The sequence below is a fragment of the Mugil cephalus genome, chromosome 13, assembly GCF_022458985.1.
Source record: "Mugil cephalus isolate CIBA_MC_2020 chromosome 13, CIBA_Mcephalus_1.1, whole genome shotgun sequence".
Lineage (NCBI taxonomy): Eukaryota > Metazoa > Chordata > Actinopteri > Mugiliformes > Mugilidae > Mugil > Mugil cephalus.
Window position 1 is genome coordinate 17,426,106 of NC_061782.1, and position 21,224 is coordinate 17,447,329.

At 43.9% G+C, this 21,224-nt stretch overlaps 2 protein-coding genes across 3 annotated transcripts in view; one reads left to right on the top strand and one right to left on the bottom strand.

The window, feature by feature from the left end:
* Positions 1 to 5,516, top strand: part of LOC125018815 (protein FAM13A-like) — a 19,585-nt gene extending 14,069 nt beyond the window's left edge. The window contains exons 12-21 of the mRNA XM_047603194.1: positions 399 to 606; positions 1,380 to 1,629; positions 1,827 to 1,959; positions 2,323 to 2,404; positions 2,678 to 2,913; positions 3,034 to 3,117; positions 3,238 to 3,342; positions 3,650 to 3,864; positions 4,035 to 4,136; positions 4,588 to 5,516. Coding sequence (XP_047459150.1) covers positions 399 to 606; positions 1,380 to 1,629; positions 1,827 to 1,959; positions 2,323 to 2,404; positions 2,678 to 2,913; positions 3,034 to 3,117; positions 3,238 to 3,342; positions 3,650 to 3,864; positions 4,035 to 4,136; positions 4,588 to 4,714 — 1,542 coding nt within the window. The 3' untranslated portion in view covers positions 4,715 to 5,516. The remainder of the gene's footprint in view (positions 1 to 398; positions 607 to 1,379; positions 1,630 to 1,826; positions 1,960 to 2,322; positions 2,405 to 2,677; positions 2,914 to 3,033; positions 3,118 to 3,237; positions 3,343 to 3,649; positions 3,865 to 4,034; positions 4,137 to 4,587) is intronic.
* On the bottom strand, positions 4,182 to 20,662 carry LOC125018816 (phytanoyl-CoA hydroxylase-interacting protein-like). Of its 2 annotated transcripts, none has more exons than XM_047603196.1 (5): positions 20,523 to 20,662; positions 11,982 to 12,178; positions 10,472 to 10,646; positions 8,990 to 9,107; positions 4,182 to 7,015 (listed from the first exon to the last, which is right to left on the bottom strand). In XM_047603196.1, the coding sequence occupies exons 1-5, from the start codon at positions 20,566 to 20,568 to the stop codon at positions 6,478 to 6,480; spliced, it is 1,074 nt and encodes a 357-aa protein (XP_047459152.1). In that variant the 5' UTR covers positions 20,569 to 20,662; the 3' UTR covers positions 4,182 to 6,477. The 2 variants fall into 2 exon arrangements, with proteins under 2 accessions (XP_047459152.1, XP_047459151.1); XM_047603195.1 differs by lacking the exon at positions 20,523 to 20,662 and adding an exon at positions 19,702 to 20,443.
* Positions 20,663 to 21,224: the final 562 nt, after the last annotated feature.

Below are 21,224 nucleotides of genomic sequence, written 5' to 3' on the forward strand. Positions count from 1 at the left end.
TTATAGCATGTTGCTCATCAGGGATCCCACGCTGGATGCTGATGCACGTTAGGACTCTGACTCACTGACTGATAAAAGGATTCACATCTTTTGCGTGCCTGTCTGTTTTACGAGCCTTTCGTTGCGCAGAGAGGGGAGCCACGCCAGGGGAAAATCCATATTTTATGCTCCTGAAAATGCACACCACCGCACGTGTGCAGCTTGGAAAAAACATTTATTTGTGTTTTTGAAGAAGACGAGGCAGCCACTCTTCAGAGAGAGAACTGTTTTTTTTTTTTTTACAGGACTCGAGATTCCCAAGCAGCATGCGAAGCTCCTAAGACTTACCCGCTTCTTTCTGACTTCTTCTTCTTTTCCCAATCTGCGTCCCCGAAGACATGTTCTGCTTCTGTTTCCAGAGCCCGTCCCTCAAGCTCCAAGCCCTGGAGGCTGACTTGGGACCCCCACCAGCACCAGTAGACCCCCAAGCTCAGGAGAGCCCACCGGCTCAGCAGCAGCCTCTTTGCACTGAGGGACAGACCCTTTCTTTGACCCACAAGCTGATCCTCCACTCGCCACCATCACCACCTGCTCAGGACCAGCACACAGGAGGCTCATCACAGTCGGGTAAGATGATAACAATGAAGGAATAAGAGATGCAATCACGTTATAATAAATATGTTTCTTAGCAGTAATAGTATTAGAAGTAATAGTTATACTGTTTCGCAATTTAACATTTTCCTCTTGCGCTGTGGGACACCGGTGTCACCAGTCATTAAATTTATCTGTTTTATCATGCATTTATTCAGGAGTATGTATTATTCAGGTCACAGTGGGAATCAAAACCATGAACCTGTCAGGAGCCGCTCTTTATACATATCCTGTAATTGTGATTTCATCTATTGTATCTCTTTCATTGTCTGTTTTTTATTCAGATCATCTGTCCAGCTGTGGTTGTTTTTTCATGCATGCATTTACATTCAGTAAATTCTGACCGGGTGTTATTTTTATCATCTCCCAGAGATGGGTGTATCTTTATAAGTTGAGTAGTGCACTAAGGTATGATGTGCTAATATACTCAGTAATTAATAACATTTTAGATGTCTAGACACTAATGAAGGTTAAAAAAAAGTCTCACTGTCCTTTATTTTATGTCTTTGTTTCTACTTACTCATCATTTCTAGAAACCAGTGTTTTTTTTAACATCGAAATTGATACTATAAAATATTGAATGTGAAAATAGGAATTTCTATTATCTCCCCTTCTGTCTCTGCAGTCTCTATCTATTTTCTCTTCCAATCTCTAATTCTGATCTACCCTTCATCAAGTAAAATAAATACACATATTTCAGGTCAGTATTATAGATTTCAGTTGGTATTTTATTTTCCTTTCTCTTCCAGCACACACCTCATCTCCACGTTTGTCAGAGTCCAGTCCGGTCCTTTCCGCTGCCACTTATTCTGAGGAACTTTCAGGAGAGGACAGTCTGCCGAGCTCCCCGGGTCCTAACGCCAGCCCGCTCCTCTCTCGTTTTATGTCGAGCGACTGCCCCGTTCCGTCTCCGCGCTGCCCCAGCCTCAGCACGAGCCAGCGCTTCAACCTAGACCCTGACACGGCTCCGTCTCCTCCGTGCTCACAGCACATACGCATGTAAGGCAAATACTTTATAGAGTGGCTCCCAAATAGGAGAGTCTAAAATTTTATTGTTCTTACAATACGTTTGTTTTTCATAGATATGAATATTAGGTGATACAGACATTTAAAGTACTGTATGAATCCTTATTTCATGGATTGATATGCAGATTGACATGATTTAACATGGACCAACATGTGCTTCCTGTCTCCAGGGCTCGATGCAGTGTCCACACAGAGCCTGATGAGGGACCAGTGTCCATCTCAGCGCTCAACAGACACATCCACTCGCTGAGGAAGAGGATAAGGCGTTTTGAGGAGCGCTTTGAACAGGAGAAGCACTATAAGGTGAGGGAGCGTATCAGAGCTGCATAGTCGGTCAGATTTTCTTGAACCAGACACATTTCAAAAGCCAGCAGTCACAGGACCATCCATTTTTCAGTGTCTTTTAGCGTGTTTTTAGCTTGAGCGCATGTGTGTTCATGATGTCTCTAAACTACAGATGTCAACCACAAACATCAGATTAGGTGGATTTCACCCTCTGCTGGTACTTTTGAAAAATTACAGTCTGTTCAAAATAGGTTCTTAGACGCGGCTACTTCAGCACAACAAATACTGCAGCAAGAGACAAACTAAAAAGAGCCTTTTGAGGTACTCACTGCAAGAGACAGTCCCTGGTTCTATTAGTTACGTACGTTTTTTTGTTTTCAGCCAGCGCACAATGACAAGACGGCACATCCAGAGGTGGCCAGACTGATGAAGGAGCTCATCAAGAGTCGCAAGCAGCTCAAAGGTCAGTATATATTTACATGAGGAAATTATTGCAGAGATGGGGGACTCTGATCTCTGCTTACAGTGAAACCAGAAGACTATTAAAATTAATCTGCTGAGTTGAAGGTGTGCAGGATTAGTCACTAGATAAATCTGGCCAACTGTGAGATGATAAACAAATAAATGAAGTGTAGCTGAAGTAAATAAAATAATATTTGTACCACTATCTGACTGCGCCAACAATGTGAAGGATTAATTAGGACTCTATTTTTTTCTCACGTCTACTTTTACACAGAGTTGAAGATGAGACAGTCAGAAGAGTCTGAGCTGAAAGGCCTCGAAGGTTTCAACCCTGCAGCTGAAACATACAGGAACAATGTAGAGCGAAGAGAGCCCGTATCCACAGGAACCGAGTTACAGCAGCTGAACAACAACAGCAACAACAAACCAAATGTTGAGGACACGGTTAACATTATAACCAACAGGCTGAAGGAGAGACGGCGAGAGCTGGGTCTGCCCGACAGCATTAAGGTTGGCATTGACCACACCTACACAAACACTGTAATCTAGAGGATTACAGTGGATTAATCAAGTAACTATTGTGTGTAATATACATATTGTTAATAGCTTTCACTGTGCCTGTTTGTACAGGAGATGTCCCATTTGCAGATAAGTATGGAGAAGACCAGCATGCAGAAGTGTTTGCTGTACTTTGAGAGTCTGCACGGACGACCAGTAAGTCACACTTGGTAGATTCATCTTTATCTGTTATTAATTTTTTTTTTTTTTTTTTACATACTTACCGTACTGAGGTAATATCTTCCGATAAAGAACCACCTGTATGTGTGTCTTCAGAGTACAAGACAGGAGCGGACTCTGATGAAACCTTTCTACGATCGGTATCGTCTTGTCAAGCAGCTGCTTTCTTCCACAGCTACCACAGCAGTCATCACAACCATCGTGAGTCAATACAAAAGCAACGTTTGCTTAGTGAAAACAGCAAGTCATGAGTTCAACAAGAGTCTTTTTAAGAAATTCCATAGAAATACAGTGATCCTAGTAGAGAGAGTGTCACTCTGCCCCCTAGCGGCTGAATATAAGCGGTGCATCAGACCGCTGTGAAACATAAGTTTTTACAATAAAATAAATGATTGCTAGATAAGCTGGGACAGAAGTGACATGTTTTTGTCTCTTTTCTTTTGGTTTACTTTACATTTTTAATTTATCCCGACAAATCAGTGACCTCCCTGTTTGTTCATCTACACAGGAGGAAGAGGATGGCTCAGATGATGACCGTCCCAGACAGCGAAGCCCCAAGCAGCAGACGCTTTGGTTTAATCCCCCCAGGTGTGTTTCCCCAAATGAGTTGCTGTATCGGCCCTCCCTAGAAACGTCTGAATCGCCTCTGGTGTCTCCGCTGGAAGAGATGAAGGGTCTTCCTCCACAGATCATCACCATGGCAACGCTACACGAAGCTTCCAGGTGTGTAAATGGCATCAACAATAAGACAACATTTGATAAAATAAAGACTTGAAGAACATCTGGAAGTTCACATTTATTTCCTTTACCTATTTAGTTCCCGTTGATTTAACTGCACACATTAACGGACAATACAAATATCTAATTAGCAGATTGATTAATTCTTCATGCAGATCAGAGTTACTGGATCATATCAGGATTGTTCGATTAGAGAAGAGGAGACTCCACCATGCGCTCCGAGAGTTTGAGGACCACTTCTACATGAACACCGGCAGGTAACGGGTTTCGCACACAAGCAATACACAGCACATCCAGGGCACTCAGCTTTTGAATTTTATTTCGCCTTTTAATAAACTTGGAACATTTGGTTTTCAACAATGCCTTGTGAAAAACAAAGAAAAAACATCCACGAAAGAAATGCCATCGTAATGGTACGACAGTGTAATGCACACTTATGTAACGTTAATCCAGCACAGAGAGCTCAGGAAAGAGACGAAGAGATAGACGTTGTTTTGAACTGTACAAATCCCGTGGTACTGTACACGTTAGTCCTCCAAAGGAAATACAGTAAGTTTTTTGATTACAATACACACTGTACAAAGCTATCTGAGTAAGGCAACATAGGGACTATCAACCAGTTATGGAAGCTGCTGCAGGTTGTTTGGAAACTACATAAAGAAAGGTTTCTTTTTGATGCCACTTCTCTCCTCCGCGTTCTCTCAACAGGGCTTGTCAGAAGGAGGACCGTGGACCAATGGCGGAGGAGTACTGCCAGTATAAGAACCTCAAAGCGAAGCTCCGTCTACTGGAGGCTCTGCTCAGTAAACAACAGAACTCAGCCAAGGCTAGTTGAGTTACTCACAGTGGGACTTTGATTCAGCGGAACAGGACTCGATCATCTCTGAAAAATTAGGACTCGTTTCATGCCATGCGCATTATGTAGATGCACTTTACATGAAGAAAACTGATGGATATTGGTGACAATCTGAACAAAAGTTGTTGTTTTTTTTTTTTTTAGTCCCAGAAACACATCCCTTATCATTCATGGTACATCCTATTACAAACCTGATGTAGCAAGTGTATGTAGCACAAAATCTCTGTCAAGAACGAAGCGCTGTAACAACTTGATGAGTCGTTTTTAAATTACTGTCTGTATATTATGGCACTTTGTTGCTCAGTTTATTCTTTGCCAAAATACTATTTTTGGACAGCTGCGTCCATCGTCGATGTAGAAACTGCATTCTTAAAAGTGCTATCTTGGCAAAAAAAAAAAAAAAAAAGTGTAAGCTTAAACACAATCAGTGAGACAATCCTGCAGTGTTTGTGCATGTCAGTTTTTTTAGTCCTACATTGTGCTATGATATGCATTAAGAATTCCATAGTTGAGCTAAATTGTGACCATTGGATTTTACACGTTCATCTTGGAAAATATGTGAATGTTGGTGAACGTAGGCATCGTAGTGCAACTTATATCTGCTGCTCATACAATTTGTGTTCATGTCGTTTATGTTTATTCCGTTGTTCCGTTGTTGACAATGATCAGAGCTTTTGACATTGTGCACTTCTGGTTTATATAGTTTTCTATATATATAGATATATATATGAATGTATCAATAAAAATAAATATTTTTTCACATTTATTCTGCTAAACACAGTTTAAGGTTCTACTTTCTTTCTTTCCACTGACGACGTTAAAATAAGTTGCAGAAAAGGTTGCCATGGTAGAGGTACTGACAGCTTTCATACTCATGCTGCACAGAACTGCATCATGCTTCTTCTTTTTCTTTTTTCTTTTCTTTTTTAAAGGTTAACAAGTTAACAAGTCGTTCACACTTGGTCATCAAAGACTTGGTGAATTTTAGAGGCTGTTGCATTAGTACTGTTAAAATTCCCCAGCGGTTTCATGTCTGGTTTGTAACACCTTTGGTATAAAGAAAGATGACTATCGATGCTGCAGCCCTAGAAAATTGTAGTACCAGTCCATGCCACTAGTAGGAGGTAAAAAGAAGTCTGAATTTGTCAACTGTGGAACAAAACATTTCTAAAAAAGACAGTCAATGTAATCAGGAACAACAAAATGACTGTCCACGCATACAGTGGACACTCAGTTAACAGCATATCAATAATAACAAGGTGACGGTCGTTAATAAAATATGGGACAACTAACTCAAAAAACAGGAAATTGAATAGAAGCAGCCCGTGGATGTTAGTACAGTTAAAGGGTCAGTACGCCACTGTGACTTGCCGATTAGGTGGATCTGTTGCGTTATCTGTGTTCCAGGTTTACTTTTTTTTTGATATCTTTAGGTGTGTTTTATTTTTTTTTAAGAACAGTCTCAACATTAGTGTAACCCTTTTTCAGATGAGGAGAAGATGGTGCAGGTGCCAGAGTGGCCTTCCTTTTTTTTTTTTCTTTTTTTGCCACTTTTTCTTTGGGAATGATGGTCTCTTGAGAGTACAGAGCAGTGTCAGAGATATGTCGGTGTGCATGTCTGGGAGCCTACTAAATCTGCTGCTTCATGCATGTGTTGGTCTGCTTCATCAGTACATGTGGACTTCCTTCGTGTGTGTAGAGGTCAGCCGCCTCTAGTCCTTCCCTCCCTCTCTTACGTTTTTTTAGCGTCCCACACTGATGTTGCAGGTCTTGCAGCTGGGGTCCTTCTTGGCGTTTACTGTGGACAGGCTCATCAGCTGGTGCCCGCTGATCTCGGCCACCGTGCCCGACGCCAGGTCCACGGGCTCTGTGAAGATCACCTCCAGGATGACGTCCTGGGCGTGGTGAAACACCAGGCCGCCGTCTTCCTCCTGCTTGCAGGTAAGGAAGCGGTTGTTGGTGATGTCGAGCGCAGGGAGCCTCTGCTTGCAGAACTCGTCACCGCTGGATCCCTTCGGTGCCAGGACCAGGATGACGTAGTGGTAGGCCGTGTACATGCAGTAGAAGTCTCCAAAGTACAGGCTGGTGTCAGGGTTGAAGAGCGTGTCGGCCTGGACCTCGAAGCGGTGGCGACCGTACGGGGAGTCCTGCGGGGGCTTGCCCGTGTTGAACTCTGTGTTGCAGCTGAAGAAAATGCCCTCCAGCTTTCCGCTGATGGGCGAGCCGTGGCTGCCGCTGTTGTCTTTCACTGACGGCAGCATCCGGTTTCCTTGCGCCTCCCTGGAGTTTAGAAAAAAACAGGATGAAATCAGCTGTAAGCGAATGTGTCATGGGTTTCCCTTAAGGGCCAATCTCACAGACAAAGTAATACTGTAGAAGGAGGAAGTCAGCAGCTCCACGTGTGAATAAAATGCCATCGGCAGTGTTTCAGACTCCTACACAAGAGGGACAAAGCCGACCAAATGTGCTAGATGCAGTCCTTGACTTCATAACATAATAAAAGAGAGTGAACTGTAAATGGAGTATGGATCCAGTTTCTATAGCTGTACAATAATCACATTAGCCACAAATCTCCCGAGAGAAAACTGTTCCACTGAAAAACAAAACATGTCTTTATCTCTGTGACAGACTGCTGTAATCTGAGTAAATCTGAGCTCCATAGCTCCAATTATGAGTTGTTATTACCAAGCTTCACTTCAGAGGTCATTATTTAATCCATAAGTCGCGCTTTGTTTCGGGACGTTATGGAATTATTCAGCTCCCATCACAGGTCACGGCAGCCGAGGCCTCGCCTAGCGGTGACGCCGGTACTGTGACTCCCCACATGATGGTGCAGTTTAACAGCGTGCTTGCGGTACAGTGTGGCGGCAGCAGCCCAACGTCTGTCTGTCCAGATGACGTCATGCTTTACAGCGCTAACAAAGGAGCACCCACAGGCTCTGGCTTTAGTACAGAATCTGTGTGATATAAGTGGTGAGCATTTTCTCCGAGGTTACAGGATGCAAAAGAGATTTTTTTCATAAAAAAAAGGTTACGCCATGAAACGGAGAAAATGTGATTGAAAAACAGTTCACAATGCTTTAGTATAGGGTAGTGGTCTCCTCTCTGCACTGTCTGTCACTCTCTCCACACTTGTCCACCATTGTCTGGCTCTGGCTGCTTTTATTTTCTGTTGGATGTTCAGGGTAGGTCACTGGAAGAGCTGCCTAGCTGTAGTTTGACGTATTTGTGTGAGTTTATGGAACTGATCAACATCCTGTGTACAGCTGCGTCCTCCAGCTCTTTCTCTTTCCTGCTTGAGGGAACTAGAGGAAAAAAATGCATTAAAGGGCCGGTGTGTACGATTTTCGGGACCTTCATCATAGACAAAATGTAGAACTCGTAATTTGTTTTGATCAGTGCAAAATATCGCTAATATGCGTGTGGAATGACTCCTCCACAACTATACAGGTCCTCTACCACTGAGACTGTTGTGCTGCTCTCCTATGTTTATACATTTACTCACAAGCGACAAACCAAACATCCGTTCTAGAAAGATTTTTTTTTTATTGAGGGTTGTTGTATAGGGTTTTCAGTTGGATGCAGTCTGCAGCCTCACAAACAAATGCCATCAAATCCTACGCATGGGAACTTTAACCCAAATTTGCACAGTTATAATGCTGTCTGCTGACACGAAGCTGCTGCAATAAATGTGGTGTCAAATGTAGCTTAAATGTCATGTTAGTGGTGTAAATTGAATGTGTTCATTTTTCAATTATTTATAGTAAAGTGCATGAAAATCAGTTTAAAAACGATACTCGTTAGAAAATATTCAAATTCTACATCTAGCCAGCCACTGAGGCCCAGCTATTTTCATAAATTAAATCAAACTCAAATGCAGAATGGTCTCAAGACCCTTTAACCTTTCTGACCCCGAAACCCCACAGAGCAGTAAAGTCACAGTTACCAATTAAACAAACGTACAAAGAACAGAACTTGAGGTGACATGTGTCAATAATAAGTGTAAAAGCTGTCTTATAATATCAGGAATCAGTTAAAAACAGCTACAGTACATTTATGCTGTATCTTCACAACAACACAAACACATGCAGAAGTAAAAGTAATTAATGCTGATACATAACAGCGACTATACGCGACTATTTTCATATGAGCTGTGATCATATGGAAAGATCAGATGGTTTGATATTTTGTCTGCTTTATTCTTGATATATCACTAAAATCATAAAATCCCTCTAGTGTGACCGCAGTACATACCTGGCGTGGTCAAAGTACTCTTTGTTCTGGTTTCTGTAGAAGACAGAGAAACGCAGCATCCGCCCAGCGATGGCCTCCGCCTTCTCCATCAGCTGGTTTAGATGCACTGTGGAATAATCTGGAAAAACACAACAAACATACATCATGGAACGGATATGCACTGATGGGAAGCTTTGGAAACAAACGGGCATATGTCATTAGTTGATATTAAACTTTTTAAATATTAAAAGCAATAGGTTATATGCCCCGGCTGCAGGATGCAACATGAGCTGTGCATCAAGGATCATCAAGAAGATTCTTCCCTCCCTACCTTCTCCATATTCATGAGGTGATTTGACTCAGCACTTAGACCAAAAACACTAGCAACACATTCTGCTTTCATATAACACCGTGCCTGGTAAAAATGGGATGGATTTTATCTAAACAAATAAAAAAGTTTTTTTTTTTTTTTACCGCAAATAAACAACACAGATCAGTCAGTAAATTTATCACTGACTAAACCGTCCGTTTTATACAGAAATGACCACTAAAACGAATGAAAACCAAAGGACATGTTTAACGAGAGATAATCACATTTGGCATTGAACCTATCAGAGCATATGGTCCGGGAGGTGAGGATCTTTTGATGCCAGCAGCATTATTAGCTATGCTCCTTCATCACGTTCTCCTCCTGCATCTTCTTCGCAAACACTCCTCTCCTGCCAGGTGTTCTCCTCCCCGCTCATTCCATCCATTTTCATCCATACATGCTTGGATTTTTTTTTATATTTTTACCACAGAGAGTTCATGTTGGACCAGAATTACAAAAGCCGTGAAATTTTAAAAAGACAGTCCCAATCTCCCGAGCTGAGACATGTGCCCGACTTTTCCTCTAGCGTCACAAGCAAGTTTTAAGACCATTAGCGCTTCACTTGAAATTTAGTAGCGACGTTTGCGATCCCCAATTGTGAAAGACCTCATTGAACGTCATCATCAGATCAGATTTTCCATTAAATACTCTACTAATGTCATGGCCATCTGCCTTAGCTGGACCCTGTTTAATGAGCTCTGTTTTAAATTAGCATGCTAATACTATAACTGTTGGCGCTGTGTGTCTGTTCAGCATCACAAAGCTGCTGATGTGGTCGTTTGACATTTCCTACGTGAAGACCTTTGCTGTGCAGCAGAGACTCTGAGGACAAGAGTCTCAGTCAAATTCAACCCTCCACTCTGCATCATGTCCCCCTCCCCCACTCTAAGCCCGTAGCCTCTAGTGATGCTGAACTTGTTGACCTCTGCATCGGGAGATGTACAGCGCAGCTCCCCTCCTTCCTCTAATCTTTCTTCTCCCACACCAGCCCCTCCTCCATCTCCCATCCATCTTTCCCGCCGCTCGGTACATTAGCCTCCCTTTAATGTTCTCCCTCACACTATGCTCCATTTGGTTCCCCTCGCCTCCATTATTGTCTTCTGAAATCCGCCAGTGACGCCTGTGCCGCTCACCAGCAGTGCAGAACTCGATGATCTCGCTCCACTCGGAGACGGCGTAGTCCCCGTCGGTCTGTTTGGACGCGGTCTGGACGGCCACGGTGTACTCCGTGCGCGGGCTCAGGAACCAGTGGCCGCGCACCGTCATGGGCAGGGGCACTGCCTTGGCCACGAGCTTGGTGGGAACATCCTGAAGAGGAGGAGAGAGTGGATGGAAAAAAAAAGGAGTGAGTGGCGACAGGAAGGAAGCTCCATGTATGGCTTTCATGAAAGACTGCAGCCTTTCATTGTGTTTATCTGTCAGTAGGCCTGGACCTCTAGGACCATGAGTCCCTGCCTAGTAACAGAGTCAGCCCATTAATCCACCACTACTAAAACACTACGACGGTGTTGCCGCTGCACTCGGCTACGCAACACCTAGGAAATAAAACCAGGAAGAGAGGAGCGAGACATTACTAAACCTGGTCACTGGCTAAACACCAGAGGAGCTGCTGTCACACAGGTGCAATCGCTCTGACACAGAACGTAGCCTGGTGATATGATACAAGGTTTCTTCCCGTATAAAGGAAGGTAACCTCGAGTTAAGACATGGTTTCTGCAACACAGTAACCAAATAACGATGAGATCTACGTCTCTTTGAAAGGAGCCAGACCTTATTCCTCCCAGAGAGCTGATAAAAAAAAATAAAAACGCCTCATATGGTTTTTCTTTTTTTGTGAAGATTGTATGTGTGCCCTGCCTTAAAAGATATTTTTGAGTGACAAATTTTTCATCATGCTGGATCCTTCACAGATGCTTTCCAACATCAACGATTATTCGTATTCGTATACCATCGCCGTATCTCTAATAAATTCATTCTTTGCAATATGCAGTGCTGCGAGGGAAATAGAAATGACACACTTTTCTTTTTAATTTACTGGGTTTACCTGTACTTTGCATTTCTTTTAAAGGTCGATTAATGTGCACTCATTACAGTACACACAACTGCATCAAAAATGGACCAACATCTGTAGAATTTAACTCAGTATGGCCTCAATTCTCATAATGATTCACACCCTTACAGGTGGAATTTTAAATATACTATCCCTTTCTTGGAACTGTTTAGATATTACTTTTGGCAATTTTAGGATACTAATAGTGAGTGTTTTTACTAGGTAATACATACATTTATGTCTTGTATTATCTGGAAACAGTTAATGTGTCATAATACAACGGCTGTATTGTCCTGATCATGTCATTAAATCCTTCACCTTGTTAAATAATGAAAATATAAAAAGGTACTGAGAACATCACTCATGCATTTGTTTTGTGAAAAAGGTACTGAAGGACGTATTGATGCATAATTTATATCGGCACGTTGCCTTTATGTGCTTTCAAAAAGCACATTGTGATTTTGCAAAACCTCTTATTCATGGAACATTTACACAGTCTTCATTCAATGAGACACAAGAGGCAGTCTGGTGAGTCACTTCACCCTAGTCTTGCTTTTAACGGCACTTATCTGCTCATCCGGCTCGAGCATTACCTTGTGCTTGAACTTGTTGGAGTTTTTGTTCTCCTTCTTGTTCAGGTCAATGAAGTAGTGTGTGATGCGCTCCTTGCTGCGAGCCTCCATGTCCCAGCAGATCTTGAAGGAGTCGCAGGTGATGTTGCTGATCTTGATGTTCTGAGGAACGGGGAGCTCCTCCATCTCAGAGATGCTGCCATCCTGGGATTTACTTCCTACACGGGGAATAAACAATATCAAGGTTGTCACTGTCAAATGGAACAATTAAATACAGTAAAGGTTATTTAAACCACATATAGTATTAATTTAATTTTTATATATTTAATTTTAATAAATCATATTACATCTGGTATGAACACCTTCAAATCCTTTAACGCTTTTAGAAATGTTCTTCTCTTTCCTTTCACAATACAGCTGTACTTATTGCACAGGCAGCACCATCAGAGAATCGCTTGCATCACAGGCTACCGTATATGTTGCTATGGTAACGCATCAATCCCCAGACGCACATGCTCTCGAGAAGAGCTTTCCAGAACGTATGTAGCATTAAATATTTCAAATACTCTGATTCCCTCTCTTCTCTGCGGAGGTTGGTCCTTTCATAGCCAGTTTAAAGTGAAAACTCACTCACTCTACTACAGAAGCAGGATCTGAACCTGAATTTCAAACGTGAATGTCAGTGAATGTCAGAGAACTTCAGCCATTCATTTAAATTTCAGAGCTCGTCGCAACAGTGCTCTCCATCATGCATTATAGGTCACTGCAAGTACACGTTGCAAGGTTTCCCTTGCAAGTGCACACAGGGGCCAGTGAAAATGTCAAAACACAGCTGAATGAGAGCTTTGTAGAATTAGTATGAATATACACTTTGCGTCACGCTGGGTGACGCCCACTTGGCATGGCAACAATGTGTTTCCTGTGCACGCTTCGGGGTCTGAACACAAGAGTGAGTAAAATTCAAGAATGCAGTATTCGGAGGGCGGGGGGTGGTGGGGGTAACGCCCGACACGACCGGACTCTGTGGAGAGTAAACAATGGCGTAGGCAGCGGAGCGTTGCAAATACATCTCCGTTCATCAGCTGAGGGAGTGGGAGATAACGGAGCAAACCCATAATTGGGTGTGAGGACTCTTCTGTCTCATCTCCTCTCGTCGAGCGTACAGTGGGCCATTTGTGTTGATTTGTTTTCGGAAATAGCCAACCAGGAAGTAATTTAAAGCACCCAGCGTGAAAACTAAAAGCCGCCTAACTAGACTCACTGATTCCTAATCATGACCAACAGATTAGACAAAACAATCATCTTTAACTTAAAATGCAAAACCACCCACTGATAAATTTCTTGGACCAAACTGCTGCTCATTATGAATGAAGCTAACTGAGTAAATGTACTGTAATGACTCAGTCTGCATAATCAAATGTATTAGTATCTGTACTTCCCGCACATGTTCTTTATCTAGCTTTCAGCGGCACTGGGGTAAAGTGTTTCCAGGATCATGTAAAAACGTATAGTGACCAAGGAGCAAAGCCTGACTGTTCAGGAACCGCTGCTCAGTGCTTGGCTCTCAGACCTCACGTGGACACTTCCACGCCTCGCTGCTTTGATTTGTGAAAACATCTCACCCTGCCCCTGCTGCTCTGCATTTAAACCTATCTCAATAAACCCAAACGCCCCGCTGAGCAGATAAGTTTGGCTCAGACTAATAAGAGGGTCAAGGCAAGACATGACGGAGCAGACCTCTGCTCTGACGGGAAAATGTTCCACCCATCAGCACAGGCCGGACGGGGACGTCAGCGCTGTAAAGACACCTCTGAGAGATTATTCTGCTGACATGTTAAAAAAAAAAGGGCCTGTGACACCAGTGAACGCTTGTATTTACCCTAAGGCAGTAAAACATCACCAGAAGTTTAAAAATGTTCATGTGAATCTCCCTACCTCGGGCTACCTGCAGAAAAAGTCATTTTCTGTATTTTGCCTGAAGCAGAGTAAAATCCTCCTAGACCCCATGCTGGTGTTTGTCCTCCCACCTCCCTGCAACTCCACAGTGCTGATTTAGCTCCTGTTTACTCTAACGCTCTCCTAATTAACCTGCAAATGGAGGCATTACGCAGACACAGGGAAGCTTTCCTAATGCAGTCAGATATTGCCTACATGACAGTATTAAGGCAACTCAGTCAAGCTGAAAGCAATGCCATCGGGGGAAAAACGAGCTCGGAGAGCTATAGTTTGCGCGCAAAGACCTGCAGCTACCGCACTGATCTCTACAAGATTCAGGAACGTTATTAATAAACACACGATATGAGGATGATATCTAGCTCCTACTGTGCCAGAAACTTGAACATTTACAATATACGAATATGAATGTGATTATAATGTGTTCCAGCTAGCCTCGCCTGCAGGTACATGAACCTGCTTTGTGATATGAAGTGCTAAGCTCTGCTCTGAATCCTCCGGGACTCGGAGAGTGCGGGATAAAAGATGGAGGAGTGAAAGCCAAGCAGGAGGAAGGTCAGGCAGCGAGGCAGAATGCAGTCGAACCTTTTAGTCTCTCAGAGGAGGCCCAAACCGCTCTGACTTAAATGTATGCGTTTACGTCGCACTATGGGTCCCGCATTAGTTTTGTACTTATAGATAATATTCATTTCGCTGATTGCTAATTTTGCCACAAAGCCTTTATGCACCGTTCTGGCATAACATTATGACCACCTTCCTAATAGGTCTCTGTTGAGCCTCCGAGACAGTTGTGACTCATCAGAGAATGGACATGGGTCATCTGAGGGTGTCCTGTGGTGTCTGGAAACAGACTGTTGTCAGCGGTGGCCTGTGGGTTGAGGGGAGGGGCCTCTGTGGATCCGGCTTGTTCCAGTTCATCCCACAGATGCTTGATCAGCTTGGGTTCTTGTGAAATTAGAGGTCTTGTCAACACATTGTGCCGTTCTTCATGTTTTTGAGTTGTCGCTGAACAGTTTTTGGTGTGTGCCTGTGTCATAATATTATTATGTTTACCTCTCCTGTCAGTGATTTTAATGTTCTGGCTGATCGGTGCACTGAAACCTGCCTCTGTCATACCGTCTCCTTACTTATCGCGTTGCCTAATAATGCTGCGCTGGGGAACGTCGGCTGAGCAGTTTTGCCTCGTCATGATCAAGCAGCAAGAGAGTCAGTTTTTGAGCCCTTGCTTAAGAGCTTAGGGAACAGATTACTCACGCTGTGCGCACATGCACAGGGAGCTCAAAATGACATAGAAGAACTGGACAGGCTTGAGCCGAGCACAAGACACAGAAATGACTGCTCCATGGAAGACGGAGAGCCTACCCACTGAATCTACTAAACCCTACCAAATGGACCTCATTGGGCATTACCCTTTTACTCAGCGTGCAGCCAAACGCCACAGTGTGGAATAGCAAGAGATGCAGAGGGATCAATACAAATCTTGTTAACATGCATATGCGGGTCCTTCCTAATGGCTTTCTATGGTTGGATTTGTTCCAGTCACACCTGGCTTCATATCATGAATTACTTGTTACTGCTCTTTAGAAGCAATAGGAGAGTGGTTTGATTTCCATTCAAAACATCTAAACAATGTATTCTCTCTGTGATTGCTGTGTCCACTATGTGATACTATAGTGCTTCACTGGAGGGCAAAGGCTTCTTGAATACCAAGCAAGTCAACCTCCAACCAAGACTAATAGAGCAAAATCAATTTTTTCCAAGAGCTGATATGTAAAAGCAGATGATGCTAGCGCGGATCACTTCTAGCTGCGTGAGTGGGCACTCAGCACAGACAGACAAGCCTCCTACATTTTAAGTTGCATTGTTAGGGCGAAAATTGAACTGAAGACATGAGATGCACAATAGACACTCGCTGGGCGTAGATCCTCGCGGGGCTTTTGAAAAATCACGCCTTTGTTCCTCACAGCACACCGACTAGACGGAGACAGAGACCATGCTGGGAGCGAGAGAAGCTGCCAGCAGAAAAACATCTTTCTCTCAGAGCGAGATAAACAATGCCCTGTTCATCGGGGTTAGCCAGTCCGTGTCCCGCCTCTTATAATTAGCCAAAGAACAGAAAACAAAGGAACTTGAATGGTAGTTTTGAGAGGGAAACGAGGTTCCACTTAAGTTCAAAATCAAGATATTAAATCAATTCTGAAGACCTTTAAGGTGGACAAAACTGTTTTTCTAAACACGTCCGAAAACAGAATGAGTCATCATTTCTCATTTGCATAAAATGCAGATTTGAAAACAGCAGAGTGTTTTCTTGGAGGATCTTGTGTTCGAGCATTAATGCACTGAAACAACGCGCAAAAGGAAAATTAGCACGGATGTTTGAAGAGGATTGTCAGGGTCCGACTGCACTGCGATTATCCTCAAAACACATTCTTGAGCGTTTCATGCAGCAGTCCGGTGAAAGTAAATATGCTATGCAGATGCATAATTATGCACCTTTTTGCCAGCACAGTCATGAGACACAACTGTTCACACCGAGCACCGGCCAAATCAAAATGCCAGCTTACTCAGATGAGGCTGTATGCCATAAAGCAGCCGTGCTGTTGTATCATGTTGGAACACAGTGGATAAACTCTGCATGAGACCTCTAACAGTTATCAGAGGGGTCTGTAACGGCGAGATGTTTTGCCGTGACACAGCGACACAAACATGTTCAGAGTGACGGTGAACATGATGGCGCTGAGCAGCTGTTAAACACGTTCATCGTCCCAGTTCCCCTCTTTAGCATATTATCATTCTAACACTTGCTAATTAAGCACATCTAAGGCTAATGGTTAATATCATCCATCTTAAAGGTATTTTAAAAGAGCCAGAACCAGACTAAGATCTGATGATAGAGTTGAACAGAAAGTGAAAGGAAAAGTCGTCATAGCTAACACTGTAGATATCTGCACACAATTCAATAAAAAATCAGTATGACAGTAATAGAGATTTCACTCTGTTCACTCTGGGCTGACGGATAAACCACCACTGTTATCCATGGAGCTACACATTGCTAGCGTGGCAAATGAAAACTGATAATGCCTGAAATGCAGATTTGGGACAGTGAATAAAAAAAAAAAACAGTTCCTTCAGAAAATGTTTCATGCTGTGTCTTCTCTCTGCCATGGTTTTGCACAGCCTCAGCGCTGACGGAGCGTTCCGTCGCCTTGCTCATGAGAAGGCACTTTTAGTGGTTTCTTTTCTACCTGCCCGTTTGTCCATCTCTCTGCTTATCTGTTTATTTTGGCCCCAAGTGGTCAGACTGAGTGTGTCACAGTCAGTTCAGGCAGACAGATTCCAAAACCTGCAGACGCACTATGTGGTCGTGGTGATGGCAGGCGTCCGTCACAGTAGCTTAACTGTGTCGGCAGCCGCGACACAAAGGCCTGGGAGACGTGTAGTGTGTATTTCATTACAGCCTTCGAGAATGCATGTATATAAAATCCTTGGAAGCAGTTCACGTAGAAGAGACTACACGCAGCAGAGGAAAAACATGTCCCAATACTAACCTCTGGACTAGCTGGGACACATCACATTCATGTTCATATTCATATATTACTTAATTTTTGGCACACTTTGAGCTCATTGTTATCGTCCTCCAACTTACTTACTGTGCTTATACTAACACCCCACCCATTCATAGGCATGTCACAGGCCCATCACCAAACTGACTCCCTTTTCAAACAGAAACAACTTGTATCCCACCATTTCCTTTGTGCATTGAAACACTCAAACAGCCTTCAGCTTGTGAGAGAGAACTCTTTCCCGCAGACAGTAGGCCTACTGAAGCTGCCCGCATCTATCTGCTGGGTCAGCATAGGCATATGAGCCTCTCATGCTGGCAATTAAATATTAATGGATTAGGGAGATAAATTTAGAAGACTATGTAAAACTGAAATGAATGCGGTCCATTGGAAGGACTGGTAGTATGACGCTCCTTTTCCAAGAAGGCTAAAAATGGGTGATGCAGTTTTCCTTATCGGGTGTGGCAGGGACAGCGTGAACTGCGGCTGTGGAGGTCATTTTAAGTGATGAACCGCAACGTCAAAATACAGGGAGCGGTCAGAATAAGAATAATTTACCATCAGCTTCACTTACTGAACAACTGTTTGTTAATGTGCCCGTAAAATTAATAAATCTGAGATTAGAGTGAAGAGAACAGACAAAACAAGCTACAGAATCTCTATAAAACTCAAACTATTTAGTGAGTGAATTTGTGCTTATTGAAGAGCAAATCTATGCCAAATGTAATGGCATGAACTATGAATACATCCTTGGTAATGTGACTTAACTACCTACAGTGTTTGAATATATAACAACAGCCATCGATTGTTCTAAAAGATCTGCACAGAAGGCAGACACTGTGACCGTGTTGCTCCATAAACAGAGGGTATGTGGGTGCCTCAAGGACACGGAGATACTATTTACACTGGATTATCTACATGACAAACAGAAGAGTGGCAGTTGTGTTTGCAAACTCAAAAAGAGCTTGCCACTAAACCTGCAGCATCGGATTCCCAAAGCTGGCAGAGTATCCATCTGTTAAGTGCTGCTCCGTCCTATACCATTATTAAAATTAAAGCTTTAGAATCAGGCCAGCAAAGCACTAAGAGGATATAAACTGCGCCCCGTTGTATTGCATTGTGTGGAGCAGCTCGGGCAAAATGAGGCAGCGTGGCACAAAGACTGCACTGTGATCAGGTGCTGGGGCTCCTTTGGCGGCTTGATGAAGACAAACCATTGAATCCCTGGACGCCCTGACCACATCCAAATACAGACCAAAGAATTATTCTAAATGAACTATGTCACTGTGGAAAGGTGAGATTTTATTTCATTTCTGTGGTTGTAAATTCAATCCTAATTCAAAGGCATCTGTGTGCCCCTGCATCTAGCACTGACTGGGTGTGTAGAGCTGCAACCCCTGTGCACACACATGTGGGTGCAGCCATGTTTTAGCTTCTCATTCTCCCCTGATGATGACTTGCTCTTTTCTCACCCCCACCATTTAAATCCGAGATCAGAGTCAAGCCTGCTCCTGCGCAAAATGATTGACCAGTTCAAAATTATAAATCTCAGTCGCAGGCGATTTCAAATCGATGAGGAAATTTATTTCATCTCGTTATTTATTTGGTGGCGAATATGCAGAAAACTTTTCAATCCGGAGAAGTGAGCCACAGTTGATCCAGCATGGATGCAGCTGGAAGACCTGATGAATTATAAATGTGAGCGCGAGGGAGAGTTTTGCACGAGTTGAGGGTTAATATGAGACGAAACTGGCCCATTTATCATCATAATGTATACAGAAATGCATGCACTATGTGGACATTAATTCATTAGGGCAGCTACGAGAGCTGGTGACTCTAGGCGGGGTGTCTGCCGGCCTCTGTCCATGTCTGTGGTGCTGAAATAAAGAGAGCCAACGCATAACAGTGCAACCTCGTCTGTTCGGTCTGCAGGATTATTGCCCACATTCCCTTTAAGACTATTTTTTTTTTTCTCAAAGATTTGAACCGAAACCCAAAGACATTCAGTTATTCCGCACACGCACAGGCGCGCATTCCCTCCATCTATCCAAGTAACACGCATCCCCTATTCCCTCCAAACCCATAATGAGGGTGCAGCATGCAGCTGAAACCAATGACAAATAGACTGCATGCGCTGCGGCGCCTCTGAAACCAACAAAGGGAGCTAATGCACCGGTATTATGCGGGCATCTGTCAACGCCACAGTAAAAAGCAGCTCCCCTTACCATCTCGTTCGCATAACTGTATGGCGTCCAAGCTCAGGTCCTTGATCATCCCCTCGCAGGGACTTAATGGGCTGGTGATGTTGTGCGCCAAGCCTGGTACCTCCATATCTGAAAAGAGCCTGGGCGACGTTACCGTTTAAACGCTGACGCTCGTTAAATGCCGCACGACTTGCACGGCAGCAGGCGTTCGCAAGGGAGGGAAGGAGAATTGAAAGAGAAAGAGGAGCCGGTGTCCAGTGAGTCCTCTGCTCGCTCCGTCGCTCGCAGCTCTCCTCTCTGTCTCCTGGGTGGTGCGGCTAGTGGCGCGTCAGAGGAATCGTCACCGGCTCCGGCAGCACAAGCCGCCAGTTGCAACGTGAAGCATAGCAGCTTCCGCAGAGATGCGTTTAAATGTACAAACCTCAAAGATAGCGGTCTCTTGTTCGTCTCCTTTCACGCGCCCCTACCCTGCTGCGCCTCTTGTGCCCTCAGAGCCACAAGTGTGCGCGCATGTGTGTCCCGTGTGTTATGTCGCAGCGGGACAGTTGAACACGAATAGTTCAGCGGATTAGTGCAGTGCAAAAAAATTCAATGGTTCCTTATGTAACCAGATTAGCCCGGTGTTCCCCCTCTGTTTAGGTGTTCAAATAAACCAACCGCGCTCTCCTGTTCTTCTCCCATTTCACGTTCAACGTCACCCCACCGAGGCTCCAACATGCCCTTATTTGGCGAGATATAGCCCCGTCTTGAAGGAGCGCAGGTGCAAGTGGACCACTCAATAATGAGCCGGGGAACGACGCTGACATGGGCTATTGCACGACATTATAAATGAACACCCTTACCTCTGCTTTTGCTTCCCCGGGACGATCTGTCTTGCGTGGCAGACATAATGGCACATAATGAAATGCAAAACCCTGTCAGCTCGGAGATAGGAGATCATACTTTATGTCTGGCTGTGGGTGTGTATTTATAATTATCTCCATTTGACTTCTGCACCCTCTTTATCAGTGGCTCGCAGGAACGGGATCACCAAGGCATTAAAGGTCAAGTGCCCTTGTGAGGCTCTAGGCGTCTTTAATAACACCATTTGACCACGAACAAGTCAATGCTCATCACAATGGAGTCATGTCCAGTCCTAAAGCACTCTTGTCTCCTCTCCATACTCCACGGGGGAGCATGAGAGAGAGACGGTGTCACTTTCTATTTGTTTTTTTGTCTCTCTCTGTACAAGGCGCCCTGAAGAGAGGCCAGAGAGTGTTTATCTATTCCGCGGACAGCGGATTCTGCAGCTGCGCCTCTGGGGCCCCTGAGTCATGCCGTTCAGAGGAGGCAGATAGGAGAGCTGCTGCACTGTAGGGCCACACTGTGAACCGTGAGAGGGCAGCCCGTCTGACCAGACACACTGACACGAAATCATTTTTCTCAGATGTGTGCAAGAGAGGAGCACATCAAATGTACCATTTCCAGTTTCTCTATTCTCCATTTCCATGCACGCAATGAAGGATTATAAAAAACAGGGTTATGGCGGGCAGGCGAATTAAACT

What these genes read in the sequence shown, in the direction of transcription:
- LOC125018816 (XM_047603195.1), bottom strand. Translation starts at nt 19,807, where the DNA reads ATGGAGGTACCAGGCTTGGCGCACAACATCACCAGCCCATTAAGTCCC. An exon ending in ACAGTTATGCGAACGAGATG is followed by an intron (nt 12,179 to 19,701) that starts GTAAGGGGAGCT and finishes TTCCCCGTGTAG; the next exon opens with GAAGTAAATCCCAGGATGGC. An exon ending in CATCGAGTTCTGCACTGCTG is followed by an intron (nt 9,108 to 10,471) that starts GTGAGCGGCACA and finishes GTGTTTTTCCAG; the next exon opens with ATTATTCCACAGTGCATCTA.